Consider the following 21,917-nt stretch of genomic DNA (forward strand, 5'->3'; position numbering starts at 1 on the left):
CACACACACACACACACACACACACGAACAAGTAAACATGTTCAACAAATACACCATGGCTTGGATCTTCAGGGCATTTTATTCATATAGTGGCTATTACTTACTCTCCACTTTTACCAGTAACATTGAAAAGTAACTCATGTTAAATCATACAATCCATTACAATCCACAGTGTATCCATGATATATGCACTTAATGCTGAAATGAACCATTCTGCATAATCAGTCATTTTGTAGTTGAGGTTCATACTTCTCTTTTTTGTAAGAAGGGGGCATGTTCGAGTGCTTCAGTATTGCTGTTGTGACTTCTTCCACCACAAAACACCTCCTAAGGCTTTTTGCTGAGAAAAAGGGCTGAGCTGTGAACTACCAACCTCACCAGCTTTGTGAATAGAAGTGTAATAAAACTTGTGACACGTGATTAGGGTAGGTTCGACACAAGAGAAATTGAATGACGTGCAATATTTGGACAGTTAGATAATAGTAAAGAAAGTGAAGGCAGGACTTTAATAATTGAGAGATGTTCAAAGGAAGTCTTTTGCATTCATTCTCACCTCGTGCCTGAGGGCAAACTGCGAATGTAGACTATACACGTCAGCAAACAAGCGAGCCTGTCACAAGTACAAGTCTGACAAGTTTGGAAACTTTTGACTGTTTTTGCAAAATCGGTTTGAATAACTTACCGCTGAAAGAAAAATTATGTGAACCCTGTAGGAATTTCTGCATTAATTGCATTAAATTAAAAGTGTAGACAAACAACTGCAATCGAACAAGTCACACACAATTATTAAGTGTCTACATTGACAGTCACGTGCTGGTGATAAAAGTAAGTGAACCCTTGAATGGACTGGTTGAACCTCTTTTGGAAGCAATAACCTCAAACAAGCTCTTCCAGTAGCTGCTGATCAGACCTGCGCGACGTTCAGGGAGGACTTTAAACCAATTCCTCTTTACAGAACTGCTTCAACTGTTTGCTGTGAACAACTCTCTTGAGGTTATCTAAAAAATATGGCATATTTGGGGAACTGATTTGCATGTTTGTGAAATTTGGTGCAGAGGTATATAATGTACTGAGGGCCATTCTAGATTCAAATCATTGCGTAGTAGATCTACTGTGATGCATCCTGCGGCGGCTGGCTGACAGTTACCTCCTAAGACAACTCAATAAACTTAATCAACTTGTAATTTAAGAGGAACATTTTTATTTTACACGCACCAATCTCAAAAGTAGGTAAATATCATATGGGAGAACAGCGGTTTCCTCTGTTGTGTCCTGATTGACACCGAACCCGTTTGACCTCGTGAACAAAGACGTTAATGAGCTCTAATGATTCCTTCAAGCCTTCAGCTTTATCACTGGGATGTAGGGAGGGAAGCCACTGAACTGTCTCCATTCATAGACACTTTATCTGTGGACTGATCGGTATCTAAACTAAATACTGTCCCCATTTCCATTTCTAAATGAGAAAAAACTAAAGCAATGCATTTCATCAAACTAAAACATAATTTAATAAATACTGCAGCACAAATACTATTAGATAAATGAAAATGGAAGGACCCGTTACATTTTCTCACTAACATGATTATATTAACAATCTCTATAAACAGATCCTGGGGGTAGGAAGCCCTCTGGTGTGTAGGTTTTGGTTGCCCACGGGTACACAGTCCTTCAAAAGAAGTGGAACACATGAAATGCATTGGCTATCAGCTTGTTAATATATCTGCGTTCATATGCAGACACTGTGCAGATAAGAGAGAGACAGCTGAAATGTAATCTGGACCTAAAACACACAAAAAGAATCACCGTTTTGGGTTTTGTGTGGAGAAATGTTTGACTTGTGTGGACTCATTGGACTATAAACAATGTGTGGTGAATGGATAACGGAGTCTTGGCCGTATATTGACGATTGGCAAGATTCAAATTCGATCATTCAGCAAATGAACTGTTTAAAGTGCTTCTGTAACATTCAGGTTCAAAACACACTGCGTGATTTTTCATTCATTTTATTCCTCAATAATTTTTAAGAAAACAAGGAGCTTCCCACAGAAAAGAAGAATAGACAATAAGATTAGAAATGTTCATTTTACTTTGTTTTATTATCTACTCCATGTCATCACTCAAACTTTTGTTGCATAAAATAGTCCCCATCGTTGATCTCCAGTGTTGGAACGTTCCAGTTTTTCCCTCCACCCTTTCACTATTGCAAAATAGTCCTCTTCAGAGAATTCCTGCAGGCAACACAGGGAGGTGTGATGAGCAGCCAGCCAAAGAATTCAGGAAGGAATTTAGGTTTTCATTAAGTTGATGAATAAAGAAAAGTTACATGTGCAAGTATAACTGTGTGATGTTGACAAGATTTCTGTGTGTGTCTAAGTGTGCAGTGCACATTTACCTCAATGAATTCATCCTTGATGGCCTCTGCTCTCTGCAGCTCTGTCTTGATCACACGGATGAACTGGTCTGTTCGGTCTTCTGCCCGAACGCTGCAGAAACCAGCTTCTTCAATGAACTACAGGAGGAGACAGTATAAGGTTTGGCGGTGAGGAGGGAGAAGCACCACCAGCTGATGGATGTAGTTACATCATAGCGAGTTCACATTCACAGTAGGAGCTTTCTGCACAGGAGAAGACATTTTATTGAATTTCACAGCATATATGATGAAGAGCAAAACAAACACCCTTCAAAACCCCAAATGACATCGGAAGATTTACACTTTTTACTTTGGACATAAATTGACCATCAGTCAAGAGAAAACGAATCTCATCACATATTGGCAAAGAGAACCAAAGGGCTAAAGGACTTTTCATCCTTCCACTATGTATAAGTCTGCTCTGTGTTTTTACCTTGCCATACTGTGAGGGTGTATAAAGGACGTAGCCTCTCTGTTGGACGTAGGCCTCGAACACTGGTGTCCAGGGCTTCTCCCCACAGCAGTAGTCACTAATGAGCAACTTCCCTCCAGGTTTTAACCAAGACTGGAAATAGAATAAAGTTAATTAAATATTGGATAAAGTGACAAAAAGGGATAAAAGAAATCTGTACATGAAAATGCTCACGTGAAAGCGTTTGAAAAGGGCCAGTTTGTCGTCTATGTGCAGGATTGTGTCTCTGCTGTAGATCACGTCGAAGGAACCTTCTGAGAACCTCCTCTTCGTGGCATCGGCCACTTCAAACTGGACCTGATGTAGAGCACATGCCATTACTGATTTATTTTAATCTTTAAAATGTTTAAACCAATAATGGAACATTTAGACGTACTGATGGCAGCTTCTCATTGGTCGCCCTCTCCATGGCAATGTCCACCATGTTGTCTGACAGGTCCAGTCCGAGCACTTCAACACCAAAGGTCTACAAAGTGACATTATCATCGCCATCATTACAGTGCTTACAGTTAATCTAAACATGACAGCATTCCTCTGTCATCATTACTAGTCTCGCCTATAACTATCCCAGAATTCTTGGTTCTACCTTTGCCATGTAGAAGTCTCCTCCTCCGATGCCACAGCCAATATCCAGAACCTTCTGTCCAGGCTTTAGGGTCAGCAGGTCCACAAACTCCTGTCAGCACAAGTTGTACACACATTTAAGTTTAACCAAACCACACTGTGCATCTGTATAAGCCTCAGGTATCTCCAAGGATGATGATGATTAGCATGCACAGTTTGAAGTGTAAGTAGACTGATGTGGCTGGGAAAGAATGCGCACTAAAGAAAACATGTGACACTGATGAAGCTGCTATGACAAGGGCCAATTCCCCTTCTGTGGCATATGTTTGATAAAAAGAATGCGATTGATTCCTTCCAGACAGTTTCTTTGGTTTTGTCCAGACTTATTTCCCACCTTGGTGGTGCTGGGGCCCCCTGTGCTGACGTAACCAGCTCCAAACATCTTCTCGTAGCGTAGGATACCGCGGCTGGTGTACTGCTGGTTGTCCAGGAAATGCTGGAAGGTGCAGAATCCGTTCTGGGTGTTTGAGGAGCGAGTAACCTTCTCCAGCAGCCAGCAGATTTGATTGGGATTGTTCTTCATCTGGAATAGGAGGACATCAAACCTCAGACACTGCTATGTCCTTCTATTTCATAGTTTGAAACTTATTTGACATTTAGTGAGATTTGTATTACGCTACCTCAACATAGGCTTCGACTTTCTTTTTCATCACAATGTCAAAACCAAACGTTTTGCCGCCCTCAGCCTCCTCTGCTTGTACCGATGATACCAGGTAGCTGTACTGTGCCTCAGTGCGGTAGCAGGTGGGGTTGAAGTCCCTCTTGCTGTCACCTTGGTAGAAAGTTATGGGTTAAAGGAAATCATTCCCATTATTGCATTTGTTGAGAAAGGAGATAAATGGTTTGATTGATTATGTCGTGAAAAGTCGATATCTTGACTGCTAAACTCTCTTACTATGAATTTTTGAATACTGTTTATGATGTAAGAGGGATATTAATATTAGTTAGGTACCTGATCGGTGGTTGCAGGACTCTCTGAAGAAAAGAAAGCCACCAGGCCGCAGCCAGCCCAGCATCTTCTTCACGAAGCACTTCAGCTCCTCGTCACTCAGGTACATCAGCAGCCAGTTGGAGAAGATGAAGTCAATGCTGAAGAGAACATTGAATGCATCAGGAATATTTAATTCATATGGATTGTTTTTATTTCGATATACACTACCGTTCAAAAGTTTGGGGTCACCCAGACAATTTCGTGTTTTCCATGAAAACTCACACTTTTATTTATCAAATGAGTTGCAAAATGAATAGAAAATATAGTCAAGACGTTGACAAGGTTAGAAATAATGATTTTTATTTGAAATATTAATTTTGTTCTTCAAACTTTGCTTTCGTCAAAGAATGCTCCATTTGCAGCAATTACAGCATTGCAGACCTTTGGCATTCTAGCTGTTAATTTGTTGAGGTAATCTGTAGAAATGTCACCCCACGCTTCCTGAAGCACCTCCCACAAGTTGGATTGGCTTGATGGGCACTTTTGCGTACCATACGGTCAAGCTGCTCCCACAACAGCTCAATGGGGTTGAGATCTGGTGACTGCGCTGGCCACTCCATTACAGACAGCGTACCAGCTGCCTGCTTCTTCCCTAAATAGTTCTTGCATAATTTGAAGGTGTGCTTTGGGTCATTGTCCTGTTGTAGGAGGAAATTGGCTCCAATCAAGCGCTGTCCACAGGGTATGGCATGGCGTTGCAAAATGGAGTGATAGCCTTCCTTATTTAAAATCCCTTTACCTTGTACAAATCTCCCACTTTACCAGCAACAAAGCAGCCCCAGACCATCACATTACCTCCACCATGCTTGACAGATGGCGTCAGGCACTCTTCCAGCATCTTTTCACCTGTTCTGCGTCTCACAAATGTTCTTCTGTGTGATCCAAACACCTCAAACTTTGATTCGTCTGTCCATAACATATTTTCTAATCTTCCTCTGTCCAATGTCTGTGTTCTTTTGCCCATATCAATCTTTTCTTTTTATTGGCCAGTCTCAGATATGGCTTTTTCTTTGCCACTCTGCCTAGAAGGCCAGCATCCCGGAGTCGCCTCTTCACTGTAGACGTTGACACTGGCGTTTTGTGGGTACCATTTAAAGAAGCTGCCAGTTGAGGACCTGTGAGGCGTCTATTTCTCAAACTAGAGACTCTAATATACTTGTCTTCTTGCTGAGTTGTGCACTGGGGCCTCCCACTTCTCTTTCTACTCTGGTTAGAGCCCGTTTGTGCTGTTCTCTGAAGGGAGTAGTACACACCGTTGTTGGAAATTTTCAGTTTCTTCGCAATTTCTCGCATGGAATAGCCTTCATTTCTAAGAACAAGAATAGACTGGTGAGTTTCACATGAGAGTTCTCTTTTTCTGGCCATTTTGAGATTATAATCGAACCCACATATGTGATGCTCCAGATACTCAACTAGCTCAAAGGAAGGCCAGTTTTATAGCTTCTCTCACCAGCAAAAAGGTTTTCAGCTGTGCTAACATAATTGCACAAGGGTTTTCAAGGGTTTTCTAATCATCCATTAGTCTTCTAAGGCGATTAGCAAACACAATGTACCATTAGAATTTGTATGCGTCAAGTGGACCTACGCACCTTTCCCAATGATCATCAAGTGGGTTTTTGACAATTATCATGAATAGTGAAAAGGTCCAACAGGAGAGAATGTCAAGTATTCAGGTGATTAAGAGCAGCAAATACCAAAATAATGATACTGGTTTGGAAAGGATGGGTAAAAATGTTAAGTAGTCATTAACAACACAAGTATGAACACAAGTAAACTAAAGTTCAAAATATGTTTCTTTTACCTGAATAGAGCAGATGAAGTGATTTCAATACTGAGTTTACAAAAATCTTGCCATGAACTCAATGATCAATGAACTCTGGTCTCCGTTCATTTGACAGTTCAAATAGTAAATGTGACATGAACCCATCAAATATCCACAAGGGTCAACCTCATGGTGGAGCTACAGGAAAACTCAGGGACTCATCTAACCCACCTTTGTCCTCTGGGGGCCATGAATGTCTGCATGAAAAATGTCAATCCCTTCAATAGTAAGTATTTCAGGCCGAACCAAAGTGGTGGACCGATCACGCAGCCAACAACATCACCATTCATACAGCCACAGTGCTGTCATGGCTAAAATATGAAATACAATGTCAGGTAGTCACACATATCTTAACACGCACCTGTCTTGGGGGATATCCAGCTTTGTGACGTCAGCTTGGATGAAGGTGGCGTTGTTATGGTGACCATTTTCCTGTCTGTTCCTCTCCACAAAGCTTTCCATGAAGTCCACAGCCGTCACATGGGCAGCCTTACTCAGCAGGTGGGTGGTGTAACGACTGGAAAGGCACATCAGGATTATATCTATGCAGCTACATTCATAAAGTACTCTTCAGTCAGAACAATAAAACATTTGAAAATGACCATTCTTTAATGGAGTGTTAAATCTATCAAAGAACTGACTTGTTCCACTTCTTGGATAGAAATAAAGCCAATTTTCCCAAAGTCCCAAACCCTTTTACACCTGTCACACTTAACACACTTTATTGTTATAGTAGAGTGAGAGACATTTAGGCATTACAGATTGAGTAGGTGGCTTTATCTCTTTTTAAGAGGACAGCATCACTGGCTCTTGTTTAACAAGTTTTCCCAAGGAACATTGTCATGTCTTCTGTTGAAATCTGGAGACTCGTTCTCTTTTGCCACAGGCACCTACATTAAACAGAAACCTGCTCACACACATCCACTGTACTACGAACGGCTGAATGCTCCCCTATGCTCACCCGATGCCAGCTCCCAGCTCCAGCACTCTGCGCCCGCTCAGGCAGGGCAGCACTGAGAGGATCTCAGGCAGCTCCTGCTCAGTCAGCTCCCGGGCACGAGAGTCTAGCATCATCTCCTCCACCGTGGCGTCCTTAGAGTGCTCCTTCCAAAACTCTGTCATGTTGCTACGGACTGTGAAGCACAAAAGGGGTCGGTTCAGTGGTGGTTGGCGAAACGTTATCTCATCAATTTGAATATATTTACAAGAACAAAAAGGTGACGACCGGGGGGAGGAAGTTTCTTACTGCCTGACTGGTCAAACAGAAACTAAACAAGACTATGCTTCCATACCAAGACGGTAATGAGATGGTAATGACATGTAAATACATTTAGAAAAGACACCAGTAACAGTGCTGTGACTGTGAGCTTCTTATTGTTTAGTTAAGAGCAGATAACCGACACTTCTGAAGTACAAATGTATGTTATACTAAAGTGTAAAATTGGACTATAACCAATCGAAGGTCCCTGTGCATTAAACCAGTTTTAATTCATTTCAGATAACAATGTTGTAAATGCAAACACATAACGGGGAATAAAAGCAATATTTTCTTTCCTGTTTTTTTCTGGGATATGTGGGAAAGTTAGCGCCTTGATCATCCATCAAGGAGTTCAGAAAAACAAAAGATAATTATGTTCATCTTCAATTCAATATATCCGACATAAAATGTGCATCCAAATAAGAAGCAACAGGTCATGTCACTTGACTTCAATTTAAAAGTGACATGTTACAGAGATTCGTGTTAATTCATAACTTTTGAAAAAATTGTTTTTGAGATCATGTCTGGTTAACCATTAGTCAAACCCAGTGAAGCAATCTTAAACCAATACTCTGATGTGGCACATCTAAAGCTCCTGTCCCAGAATTAATCTGTCACACTTGTTGTCTATGACAGTGTGGGATGTTTAGCATACTTTTGTAAATAGAGCATGTCAAATGGAACTACTTGGATTGTCAAAAAGAAGATTAATGCATTAAATATGTAGTTAAATCCCTTAAACTCTTAATGACAACAACTTGTGAACCAGCAGATAACACATTCGGCTCCAGGAAATGATGCAACCCTGTTCAACATAAATGTAACTTAAACTTCCCTGATCTTACACCAACGGATAAACACACCAGGCTGAGTTGACAGCAGCAAAACAAACTGAGCCCTGGAACCTTAAACCCTCCAGTAAACAGATAACTGACATGGATACATACCAGGCATTTTTGAACAAGTGCAGGTTAACACTCAGACAAACAGTTGACAGCTCCAGTTAAACCAACTGACACATTCCAGCTCGCACTGCACAGCGGGATTAACAACAGAACCGCACAAAACAACGTGGCAGCTCCAACTGGATTCACCCAAACTTTTGGCGTCATCAGTTGCATCAGCTGCTTTCAACTCACGTTTCAAGGAAATCAATCACAACCATGTTATTACCCTGATCATACCTTTCTCCACGGGGACATCTGGTTGATCTGAACTCATTGTAAAATGAGAAATGATCTACAATAGCCGTTCAGTGGGGAGATGAAGTAGACTTGATGCCAGGCGGGTTACAGTGGGGGACCTGTGCGTGGCAGAGTGCGGGCTTCACGTGGTGCGGGAGCCCTTTAAATAATATAAGGACGGTGGCGCGAGAGGAGGTGGTAGCCAGGTATGAAACTGTCCATTGGGGAGCGCGCAGAGTTGGAGGTGAGGGGAGGGGGAGTACATGAATAATCATGCCGGGACAAAGGTCTGAACACTGTCAGGGGCACGTCCATGGCGGGGGGCATCCCCAGACAACGTGCGCGCGCGCACACACACACACACACACACACACACGCACGGGCTCAGAGGGGTGCGCAGATAGTGTTAGAGTAAAGTGCACTCACTCTGAAGGCTGGTGTTTATGCAGTAATGAGAAGTGGTGTGTTTCCCATGCAGACAGCCTCTCCCTCCCCGGCTCTCGGCTCTCTTGTCTCTCTCTCTCTCTCTCTCTCGCCTCGGTTGTGCTGACACGTTGGAAAACGCTGGTGCCATGCGCCGATTGCATCATTGCCTCGTAGCGCAGCGGCACATCCCAGCTGTTAAGGTGGACGGCGGTGGCTGCTGTGGCCTGCGCGTGTTGACGGTTTTTTTATTATACGAGACCACACGCACGCGGTGCTCTTTTTTTACGGCACATGGACGCAAAAGCCATATTTTGATATTGTGAAATGAAAACACTTCTCCAGGTGGAAGACATGTGAAGACAAGGATGTTTTCATCGGACCTATAGTTAAACAGGCTAGTTGATACAAGCACATGAGGCCACAGATGCAATTACATCCTGGAATCGAACTGTTTTCCTAAGGCAGGTTTTTCAGGGAAGTACAACAGTGTTCCATGGGCTCCTATATGCAGAAGGACCCCCCCCCCCTATACATAATGTGTGTTATACCATGTAGTAAACCCATAACATGTAATATAATTGCTTTTCATACGTGTTTAGGAATACTAAATATAGAACTGAAGCTTTACTTATACCACTTTCTCATAGGGCAACCTTAAAGGCTTCATAAGCTGTAGCCAAGAATTTTGCTAATAGTCAATACAAAGGCTAATAATCATAATAAAAATATCAATTCTTATAATAACAAATCACCATCATTATCATAACTATTTTTAGATTGGATATTAGTCATGAAAATGTTCTCTTGCTGCTGAGTCAACATAGGCAATAAATGCCAACTCGTCTTTAAATCCACAGCTAACTTTGTTTATATAATTGTGCGTATATAAAAGTTAAACAACTCTACAGGTGGTTTTATTTATGCATAGGTGGGGAAGATAGAGATGTAGCGGGTTGTCCACTGACCAGCGGGTCATGGTCGTTTATGGTCGTATATTTGTCAAGAAACGAGCATATATATGCTTGTCAAACCAAAAAGAAACTGTATTAAATCCAGTACCTAAATATTGTTCTTGTACCTCAAAATTTGCTTCCTGATTCATGATAGTTCAACACTCACTCACACTCTCACACATTATATTCGATAAACGGAGAAGCATCTGCATCAGAAGTGTTATCTCATCCATCACAAGAAATTAACAACCAATGACAATCATTGAGTCTCTGTGGTCAGAGCATATCAGATTTTTTTACATTACCATATAAGAATGGATTAGACAGTGAGATAAAGCAGTAAGTAATTGCATTATGTGCTTGTGCGAGTGTTTGTTTTTTACTGTTGGTGTTTGACTTTTTGCACAGTTCCAACATAACCAACATCCAAAGTTCAGTGTAACCAGACTGAGCTAGATGAGAGTGTGAGATGTCACAGAGTGTTCTGACACTTTTCGGTGCAGATAATGGTCCAGAAAGTCCCTAAATATGGTCATACAACATCAGTTCAAAGTACACTTATAAGGTCTGTTAATGTGAACACAAATAAAAACAGGAATATTTTCAGGAGAGTGTCGCCAAGTCATGGATGTTAAACCAAAACCGCATCACGTAATGGTAACTCAATTGGTCACTGATTTGTTTACATATTGCACTGATTGAAATCTAGGTCATGTTGATGTGAGTTAGTCTCTGAGGTGGTGACGCATGTTTATACTCACAGTGTATTTGACTTAGCTTCCGTCAAGTCCGTACAGCAGGGAATCAGAGCCCCATGTAGGGACGTGTGCTTCAAGCAAGCAAACAGGAAGAATTAGGATGAAGGATTATAGAGTGTGAATTAAATCCTGGAAACACCAAAACAGTCTCACCACAAACTTTGGAAGGATCGTAGACAAGAAATATTGCAAGTGCAGAGAGAAATACAAACGTTAACAAGTCAAAGCGCGTTCCTCCGCTAAGGCCCAACAGTCCCCTTAAATTCCCTAAAGCTGCACCAAATTGCACACTGAAAAATATCAGGTCCCTATGATCCCTGATTTTACAAAATCAAGATCCATGAATCATATATCCCTCTAAATCAGTGACAATGTAAGAAAACACCCTTTCTCCATTAAAGAAAGTAAATAAAAAAATCCTGGTATGACAACAACATTTTGTGTGTTCCTCCCTGATCCATTCCACACCTTCCAGCAAGTTTCATGGATATACATAGAGTAATAGTCGCGTAATCCTGCCAAATTTTTAACAAACACAAATGGAAACATAAGCTCTCTGGCCGAGGTAATAAATAAACCATGTGGTGTTATCATTTTGACAGTAAATTATAGATTTTAAATGAACAACCCCAACACTTTCATAGAACTAACTTTGCAAACTGCAATAACCTGAAAATATCAGCAAATGAAATATTTATTTTCAGCAACAACCACAGCAAAGCGACTGTAAATCATTGGATAGATAATACTGACCTGAGTGTTTATGGAGGAAAGCCAAATGTTCTGAAAGTGAGGACAACATTCAGTGTGATCGTTTCTGTGTGTGGCTTTCCAGGGACTTCCTGGAACTAGTCAAACCAACATTGTACCAACTAGTTCCAGGGACTTCCTGGAACTAGTCAAACCAACATTGTACCAACTAGTTCCAGGGACTTCCTGGAACTAGTCAAACCAACATTGTACCACACCCATCTTTAAACTCTGAAGTGTAAGATCCAGCAGATAAACTAAAGTTTATGCCCTCAGTCAAGAACACTTCCACTCTTGTCCATTAGATGTCAGTGAAGACCCACAAACCTTCTGATTGGGTCGCAGCAGCTGCACACAGGCTGCGGTTGAGGGGTTTCAGGGTGTTTTGGAAGTCCTTGTACTAAGGAGAATTTGCTGTAAAGTGAATGATTGAATTAAGACACAGCTATTAATATATTGTGCCATTTTTTCTTTGTAGAAAACCAGCCAAGACAGGGTTTGTACATCCTGGCAAGCAACTCATTAAATCATAATGTTCAGCTTTGCAGGAAAAAATAAATAGATACAGAAATCAGGGCTTACATAATGGTCCCAGGCAGCAGTCTCAGTGTCCTCAACCTGGTGATCACTTTGGAAAAAATATAGAATAAAATATATAAAATAGAATATCAAAAATTTAAAATAGAAAATAAAATATATATATCTAAATATATATACACCTAAAGAAAAAACAATAGTGCAATTATGTGCAATAGTGCAAATATGCTAAGGTGCTGGTTTAGTGGAGTTATTGCAGATTGGAGGAGTTTAAAAGTCTTATGGCCTGGGGGATGAAACTGTCTCTGAGCCTGGTGGTGCGGGCCCGGATGCTGCTGTACCGTCGGCCGGATGGCAGCAGGCAAAACAGTTTATGGCTGGGGTGATAGGGGTCTTTGATGATCCGGTCGGCCTTCTTCCTACACCGCTGGGTGTAGAGGTCCTCCATGGATGGCAGCTCCGTCCTGGTGATGTGCTGGGCAGACTTCACCACCCTCTGTAAAGCCTTACGGTTGAGGGCGGTGCAGCTGCCATACCTGGTGGTGATGCAGCCAGTCAGGATACTCTCTATGGTGCACCTGTAGAAATTGCAGAGAATCTTGGCATCCATGTTGAGCCTCCGCAGCCTGCGGAGGAAGAAGAGCTGCTGTCTGGCCGTCTTCCTGATGGAGTCTGTGTGGTTGGTCCAGGTCAGGTCATCACTGATGTGGACCCCAAGGAACCTGAAGCTGCTGACTCGCTCCACCGTAGTCCTGTTGATGGAGAGGGGGGCGTGTTCTATTCCTTGTCTCTTCTTGTAGTCCACGATCAGCTCCTTCGTTTTGCACTAATTCCATTTAGTGTTTGAGAATTGGTATTTAAACATTCATTTCACAATAACAACAGCACCAGCAGCCTGAACTGTGGAATAAAGGCAGGTTAGGTGCATGGACTCATGCTGTTGATGCGATAATCTGAAACTAAAATCTGCAGACTCAGCAGAAATCTAGATTCATCAGACAAGGCTGCGCTTTCTCAGTCTACAATTGTCCAATGTTGTCGAGTCTCCCTGTGTGACCCCCACACTGGGAGGGTGACTCCACCTGATTCCAGGTTCATGTCCAGAACAGTGCAGGCCTATAGGACCAGCTGATATACTGTGTTTAACCCTCAAACTCCCAGGCCTCTGTTTGAGGACCAGACCTTGTGGACGACTTGCTCGCCCCCCTCACATGGGGGTGAGAGGGTGACTTTGCATACACATGAGCATGTACCCAGACACACATTTCTATCTATATATGATACTGTATGTTGTTATAGGCTGGGATTTCATAAAGATAAGAAATCAAGAGTTTAAATTGCACTCATCGGAATCATGCAAGCTGGTGACAACAGGTTGAACAACACACACACACACTTTACCTAAACCTATTCTGGGGTGTTATTAACCACTCATGGTGCCAAAATACATCCTCTACAACTGCAACTACCACAAACACTATGCAAAGTAAATTGTAGAGCATATACCAGACACAAAAACCTTGCCATGTTTAAGAAAGTAAAAATGTTCTGCACATTTATGTGGATCCTTTAAAAATTGAATGGGTCCTTCTTCCTTGGGTCATGCCACACAACTCCACAAAATTGAATGGAAATCAGTTCAACATGTCAGAAGTACCAATGGAACCAGAAGGTTGGTGGTTCGATTCCTGTCTCCTCCAGTCTGCATTTTGAAGTGCCCTTGGGCAAGATGCTGAACAGCAAATTGCCCCTGACGTCCGTGTCGAAGGTGTGTGTGAATGTGTGCATGAATGCAACTGTAAAGAGCGGTTGATAAGACAAGAAAACCACAACATATACACATTCCATTTAGTGTTTGAGTAACTGCAGACAGACAGATAAACAAATAGTAATGAAAAGAAACTCCTGGGCAATAATGTAACAAGTAACATCTCCAATATCCTCAAGCTAAAATACCCTTCATCTAAAATGTGATGTTTTCTATCAAACATCACACTGCAGCTCTCTGTATTCACATCATATTTGAAACATCTTATTCAAACTTGGCAAAAGCTCTGATGAAATATGCTGCAAAACGGCCGACAAATTAACATCTTATTACACATCCCGAAAGAAAAGAATGAATTTCACGCTTGTTTAAAGGATGAGGTTTAAGACATCTTTCCTTCGGAGCGCCACATGTGCGCTGGCTTTACGTTTCCTGCATGAAGAGAGGTGTAATGATAATAATAGTCCACTGTGATCAACACTTATGAATATTCATGAGGCCTTTCATGTGGAGACGGTTGGTTTTGTTTTTGTGCGCCGTGCTCCAAAATTAGCTACTTCCCCTGGGACAGAAGTGTATCTCTGTGCATTTTACAAACAGCTTTTCTTAACTGAAGGAGACGGGGAGAATCTTTCACTGCTTAAGTGCAGCTATAAGGTTATACACTAGCTGGAGAAAAAAAAGAATGTTTGTGTAAATATGATATATGGGATATCTAAAAAAAAAAAGTAGTATTAGATGTGTTTGGTCCCAGAGAGAAAATAACGTAATTGCACTTCACTTGAACTTAAGTGCAGATGAGTTGTCACTGGAGGGGAAAGAAATATCTCCGCACATAAAAGATTCATCAGAACTTTCTCAAACCACATCACGGTTCTTCCAGGTTTCCCCACGAGAGGAGGTGGAGTGAGACATCAGCACAGAGAGTGATCGTGTGCTATGTAAAATGTATTTACTTATTGATTTTACTGCCAGGGCTGCTTTTCTGAATTATAGAATACCAGACACAGAAGCGCTCCTACAGTAACATTTGGGATCATGTATGCTGTGCTTTGTCCCCATATGCTGTACGTGCATGTGCATGCGGATCTGTCTTCATCCATCATCCCATCCACCTGTCTGTTCCCCCCACTGCTGTTTATATAAATCCCACTCAGGTCTATAGGTTACCTGTGATATTGACTGATCTCAGTGTGACTGTTCGTGCCGTCAATCCTTCTTTACACCTGCTGGTCCTCTCACCTGTCAGAGACCGATCAGGGCACAAAGAGGTTGTCAGTTTCTGCTTATGCTTCCAGGAGAATGCCCTCTCAGTTGAAAGCAACAGCTCATGACAGCTCATACAGTTCACTTCAATCCAATTTGACAGTAAAATACTTTTAATACTAATAATTAATACTACTATTACTACTACTAATAACAACAACAACAATATTAATAATTAATAAAACTACATTAGTAACAGTAGTTACTAGTGGGTAACAAGTACTGGTTTTAGAGAAGCGGACAAGAAGTGTTATCTGTCAGTGTAGCGTTTGCCTGAGCTAAAATGTCAGCAATTTGTCAGCAGTATTTCACACAGGAAAGTGTCACAAGTAAAACAGCGACAGTTTGCTAGACTTGAGTTTCAAAGGGTGGCACAAGTGTTGCAAATGACACTTGCAATATGCCATTAGCAGCTGCTAAAAATACAATATAATATAAACATATAACAATTATTTTTTTTAGAAATACACTGGTTTCAAATCGGTACTCTGTATCGGCCAATACCCAAAGTCAAGGTATTGGAATACGGAAAAAAAGGTATGGAAACATCTCTATCTCTGAGTAGTGTAGTAAGATATATATGCTACTTATTAAAAAGGTTTCCTGTCTTTCTGCAGTGTTTGACTGTGTATTTGTTTATTTCTGGTGACGTCTTTCTGGCTAGGGCACCTTAAAGGTCTCGTCAGAGTGTGATGTCTGGAAGGAGTAACAGTGTGTGTGGGTGTGTGTGTGTGCGTGTGTGTGTGTGCCCCTGCGATCTCAGCTGAATAGTCTGGCAGGACTGTGTAACATCCCTTGGGAGGCTGGCATGTTTTGTGAGCCTGATTTGATGCATGTAATAAGTCTACCTGTTGTGGCAAATCCTCACCTGACTAATCCCTCGCTGAGGGACAGTGTGGCACTGGAGCATTGTTGGGGAAAATGAGCGAGAGTGGAGAGGGACAGTGCAGTCTGGGTATTCATCCTTCAATATCACTGCCAAGGACGCCTTGAAAAAGTAACCATAGAAGACTCTTGTTAAGTTTCACGGTGAGTATCAGAATATTAAAATGCTATCTCGTAACTTTTAGCATTAATATGATGGAGTCAAAATAATTTATGTTCTGTAACTGAGCATAAAGCACCTGCTTCCTCCTGATGCACTGATTTAAGAGGTTGTTCATAATTAATGAAAACATAAAACTGATACTTCCCTCACATACAAAGTGTCTTAAATTTAAGATTTTCACACACTGGTTAATGGAAACACTAATCTGTTGATATAATGTATAAATCTTACTCCAGCAAGCAACTGCAGGCATGTCAACAATATTTATTAAACTGTCCATGTATGTAAAAGACTTATGACCAAACAGACCCAAGTCAACTATTCAGGAGCTAGTTTCACTTTTAGATGAATAGTATGATTCATTTTTCTGTTTGCACACCTCACCACCATCAACCAGATTAAAACTCTGCATAAATGTGCATAAGGCACAATTTTAATGAACATTGATTGAACTTGAGTATTTCAACTTTATACTAAATGTAATTCATACATAAATTAGTTTGATATTATTCTGTATTAAATGTATAATACAAATTTTAGTCCATAATTTGTACTATATTGATGGTTTATGTTTTAAATGCTTCATTTTAAATACTTTTCAACCCTATTATTTAACAGCATCTTTACATATTATACACATTTTGGTACAGTGGGTGGCAGTGTGCTCCTTGGTGTTGCATGCAAACTGTCTAGAGAGCAGGCTAACTGCTGCTTCATTACATCTGTCGACTAATTTCAGAGGTAATTTACTGCTCCTGATAAATCAGTTTCCAGCCGCGTGGCCCGTCTGACAAAAAACAGTTCCTCGCTTCCCCTCCTTGAGTGTCATCGTGCTGCCAACACCACCTGCTCGTGGTCTTTAGAGACCACAAGACCTTCTTTTTTTCTTATTTACTCATCTGAGTCGAGGTTCATCTTTGTTCAGACAGGATTTTCACATTTAAATTAAATTCCTGTTATTGAAAACGTTCTCCAGATTATTGACTAGGAGCCAAATTAATTTTGTGCGAGCCAGTTATAATTATCACTGTGAGGGGCGGTGTGAGGTCTGTCACTGATCCCGTAACCCATCAGTGTCAGGGGGGCGCTGCATTGAGGAGCTGTGTGCCAATCAAATCCATGGACGATGTGTCTCCCTTTTCTCCTACTGTCCAGAAATGAAGCTAAACTATCCCAGATACTTATGTTGCCATCATCCACATCTGTAACCAGAGTCTGTGCAACAGCGATTGGGGGATGGTAGCAAGGTCCCATCCAATCACGAGTCAATCTCAGCTGTCAATCACGATGTTTCACTCCGTTTTTATAACATCAAATAACTAAGTAAAACCAAACTCACTGGCAAATGAATGCTTGAACATACATCAGTGTTATAAGAACTACTTAAAATCATAGAAACCATCTTATGAAAACAGATTAAACATGCACTTTGAATTTTTAGATCAGTCCATGTCCCATCCATTTACCCAGAGGAGGTGGGATTTATGACCTATACTGCAGCCAGCCACCATATCAAGATGCCCTGGCTTTCTTTCCGGGGAGCTGTCAGGCAATCTATGATTTCTCATAATAACGCACAATACAAGTTCTTATTATTTTCCACAACTCTCAACCTTGTCCGTCCTTGAGTTCTTTCCTTTCTCTGTTTTTCTCTTTAACAGACGTGAACAAAATATGATATTTTTGTCCTGAGGTGCCTAGAGGCAGCAAATGCCAGAAGGAACAATATTTAAGCAAATCTGAAAATTTGAAAAGAATGTGTTATTTAAAAATGTCAGGATGAATTTAGACCACCAGCCACTATACTGTCCAACACCTCCCCGATGGTCCATTTATAGGCTGAACTTACCACCTTTTCAGGGCTCTTCAGTTTATATTGGTAAACAAGGCAGGATGCTTAGCATGAACTCAAAGGTTTAGGGATCAAAAGTTCCCAGAGAAAATATAGGACAACCTTTACTGCCTGCTTTCAGTAAAACATATGAGATTGAGCCCAGAAGGGGTCACAGTGTGCGCACAGGCCCCACTCCGACAAACCAGAATCGTTCTTCACAGACTTTCATCACCCACCTCTCCAGCACCTCACCCCTCTCAGGCCTCCCCTTTCTCCTGGACATGCTGTTTTTGTTGTCTGGGATGATGAATGAGAAATTGAAGAAAAAAGAAAAAAGAATTGCACCATGCACTTCATAAATGCCAGCTGCAGCCAAACGCGCCCCGAACACTAAAATTCTGGATTGGTGTTACAGGCCAGTGCCACCAGGGCAAAAGTAATTACACAATCTGTTTAGGTGTCATCAGCACATAATTTCTGCGGTCGCTCAAACATGAAGGAGACCTTGAGGTGCTTATTTGTGTGTGTGTGTGTTCCTCATCAGGACTGGTGAGCTGCTGTCAAGGTGTGGAAATGAAATAAGTAATAAGAGACACTATCCTAACTGTTATGGATTTCAGGTGCCCTTGCAAACAATCAGAGTCAACAAGAATCTTTATGGGAGAATATGAGGGCGGAGAGGATGAGAGTTAACTAAAGCGTTAAATGGAAATAAAGAAAAACGTTAGAATCAGAAAACAACTCAGCAGATCTATGAACTTAACTGAATTATGTATTTCTCTACCACGACTACAGTATTTCTGCTTTTTCACTTTGGCCCATCCGCAAAATACTATTTAGGAGTATTTTGTCTGTGTCTGAGTGGGTTTTCTCCAGGTACTCTAGCTTTCAAAGACATGCAGATAATTGATATTATGAGAATCGTAGGTGTTAGTGCAGGTTAGCACAAGTGTGACGCTGGATTCACATGTATGCAACGCTTGGCACCAGCGAGATCATCATAACGATAACAATCACAGTTTCATACTCGGGACAGACAACAAAGCTGGCTTTCAAGCTAATGTACCATGCTAGCTATCAGTACAATGCTAAAGTACACTGGAGAGAAAATCCACAACAAGATGAACACACACCAGCTGTTAGCCAGCTGCCTCCGCTTTCAAATCAAGGTTATTTGATTGGCTTGTGCTTCCGTTGCTGCATGAAATGTTGATCTGTGCTTAACTTCTGCCGAACGCAGCATAACGCAACAGAAGCAAAATGCAGTTTGGCAACCTGTGATGTCCCCCCATTCAAAGTGAGGAAGTGTTTCAGTTGACTTCTTTAATGCATATGTGAGTCCAGCGTCAATGGTTTGTCTCTATATGTTGCCACGGCGATTTGCTGGCGACCTGTCCGGGGTGTACCCCACCTCGTACCCAATGTCAGCAGGAAATGGCTCCAGCTCTCCTGTGACCCTCAAAGGATAAGAGATATATAGATAATGGATGGATGGATGGATTGTATTTTTCTGACAAATTATTCACATCAAGGTGAATCTGTCTGCATGAGGATGATAAAACTAATCAAACTATTAATAATTTGGCTGGTAGCTACCATTTTAAGCCTCCTGAGGGATGAACCTAGAGTACTATGACATATCTGACATCATTCATGTCGGCAATGATGAATTTCACTCATGTCTGGAAATTGAACTGACCAATGTAGAATGTACAACATAAATTTGACCAAGCACAACCGCAAACTCAAAAAGTCGTCGCTCTCGTAAAAATGTGAAGGACGTGATTGATTTCCCACCTTTGGAGCAGCGGGGAACCACAGGCAATCTCTTATTTTATGTGAAAATCAATTTTTTCGAGTGAGTGCATGAAATCTTTGGTGATTTATTAGAATGCAATTTTTAATCACATTTTCTCCCATCAGGCTTATGAAGTGCTGGGATTTATGACAATACATAACTGCCCAAAAAACTAAGCAACAAACCGCGGCAGCCGCATACTCAAGGATAGAAAAGAAAACATAAGAAAAGAGAATTAAATAGTCGCCTCCTCTCTGTGTCTGTCATCCACCACACACACAAAAAAACAACAACACACAGACGCACCCACACAGGCAATTTAATAGCTACTGTCATACTTGTAATAGATATGCAGCAGCAGCGTGGTAGGTATTTGTGTTGTTACAGTGCATAAAAGGATCATTGTTTGTGACCAAAGTTTAATTTCCTTATTCTCAGCACAGTAAGCAAAGATAACACAGACCACAAACATCTTGATATCACCAACCACAGACTTCTCACGGCCGAGCCACTGCTCTACAACGCCTCATTAAACTCAGTTTTGGGTCAACTTGAATTTCCATGTATTTTACTATGGAAACAAAAAGAGGGATGCCCGTTATTAGTGCAATACGAACAGAGATGTGGATAGCAAAAAAAAAAATCTATGCCCTCCATTGCACACTGCTAACCCAAAGTAATCCTGTAACGGCAAACACACTGGTTCAGCAGTTCCGTACTCAGTGATATTTCTTCGTAACCTTTTTATGATTCATTTTGGATTAAAAGGCAAACCCGGGGCATGGAGGTCTGACATTTAAAAGCTGTTGCTGATTTCCAACTGCCTCTCCCATGCCTCTCCTCCCTAACAGGACAAGGCAGAGCTTTTCGTCATGTTTAAACTGACACCTGCAGACTCAGGCTGGGGATAACGGCTCAGTGAATCAGACAGCCGAGCAGAGTAAAGGCATAGCTCCCAGCATGCATTTCAGCATAAATCAGAAAACCCAGGTAATTATTTTTATTTCTCCATCAGCCCAGGGATCAGTACCCTTGAGGTGTTTTTTCTGCCCACCACCCCTCCACCTCGAACATCGCCAACATCCAGCATCCCTCTAACGCTGACAGTTCAAGCATCTAATTCCATCGAAGGGCCCCCAAGGTTGGAGATGACCGTTTCCTGTAAATCAGAAAAAGGTTGAACGAAAGCAGAGAAAAACAAGACGATAAGAAGAGCGAGAGAGAGAGAGATCAAAGATGTTTAATAGGGAAGAGAAAAAAGGAGGAAAACAATATCATGTCAAATCAAATCAGAGTGGAAACCTCCACTAGGATCAACCTCCTGTTGGCACTGTAAGTAGGCTTAAGTAGGATTTGAGTTGAGTGCTGGATGATCTTAGGAAGTTAGGAGAAGTTGCACAGAGCTCTATATGTGCATGTGGCTGCTCCTCTATGTGTCCATGTTTATCTTTATGCGTTTATGTACCTGCGTGTGATGGATTCATCGTCCTGAAGCATGCACTACAATGTATTTTTGAGAATGCAAAACCTAAATATTGCATTTACTCAAACAAATGTGACAATCTATCCTAATTAATGCAATTTAAGATTGTTGACAAAAAAAAAAAAAAATCAATCATCATTTTTGGGAGGAAAATTAGACCACATAAATAAATAAAAAGTTTTGTGCATGAGGATGGTCCTTGCTTGTCAAATTTACTTGTTTTTGGTAAAATAGTGCTTAGAGTGTTTGGCCCTAAATTAGACAAATGAAATTTAATTAACTTTAATTATTAAAATTAAGTTTGTTCAAATTAGTATGTTCAAAATGAATCAACTTGATTTAATTTAGTATATTAAAAAGTACATAAACGACATTAACTGAATATAATTAATGAATAAAATGTAGTGAATAAAATATAAAGTGTGTTCATAGCTGCTGCCCAGGTGATGAATTCCCTCTCTGGCTCTAAAAATGTCCTTTTCTATCTAAAGCCCAGCTTGAGGCACATACAATCTCTGTGCACGGGGCAACATCG

General features: G+C 41.1%; 1 protein-coding gene across 3 annotated transcripts; it reads right to left on the reverse strand.

Annotated features, from left to right (window-relative positions):
* Positions 1-1,987: 1,987 nt before the first annotated feature.
* On the reverse strand, positions 1,988-9,391 carry pmt (phosphoethanolamine methyltransferase). 3 transcript variants are annotated; one of them, XM_035162310.2, is made up of 12 exons: positions 9,188-9,391; positions 7,281-7,452; positions 6,681-6,836; positions 4,459-4,595; positions 4,127-4,278; positions 3,841-4,029; positions 3,469-3,558; positions 3,259-3,348; positions 3,057-3,179; positions 2,844-2,975; positions 2,393-2,509; positions 1,988-2,228 (listed from the first exon to the last, which is right to left on the reverse strand). In XM_035162310.2, exons 1-12 carry the CDS (start codon positions 9,333-9,335, stop codon positions 2,118-2,120), a joined length of 1,617 nt encoding a protein of 538 aa, XP_035018201.1. In that variant the 5' UTR covers positions 9,336-9,391; the 3' UTR covers positions 1,988-2,117. The 3 variants fall into 3 exon arrangements, with proteins under 3 accessions (XP_035018201.1, XP_035018202.1, XP_035018203.1); XM_035162311.2 differs by lacking the exon at positions 9,188-9,391 and adding an exon at positions 8,762-9,037; XM_035162312.2 differs by lacking the exon at positions 9,188-9,391 and adding an exon at positions 8,525-8,663.
* Positions 9,392-21,917: the final 12,526 nt, after the last annotated feature.

The sequence above is a fragment of the Hippoglossus stenolepis genome, chromosome 7 (assembly GCF_022539355.2).
Source record: "Hippoglossus stenolepis isolate QCI-W04-F060 chromosome 7, HSTE1.2, whole genome shotgun sequence".
Classification (NCBI taxonomy): Eukaryota; Metazoa; Chordata; class Actinopteri; order Pleuronectiformes; family Pleuronectidae; genus Hippoglossus; species Hippoglossus stenolepis.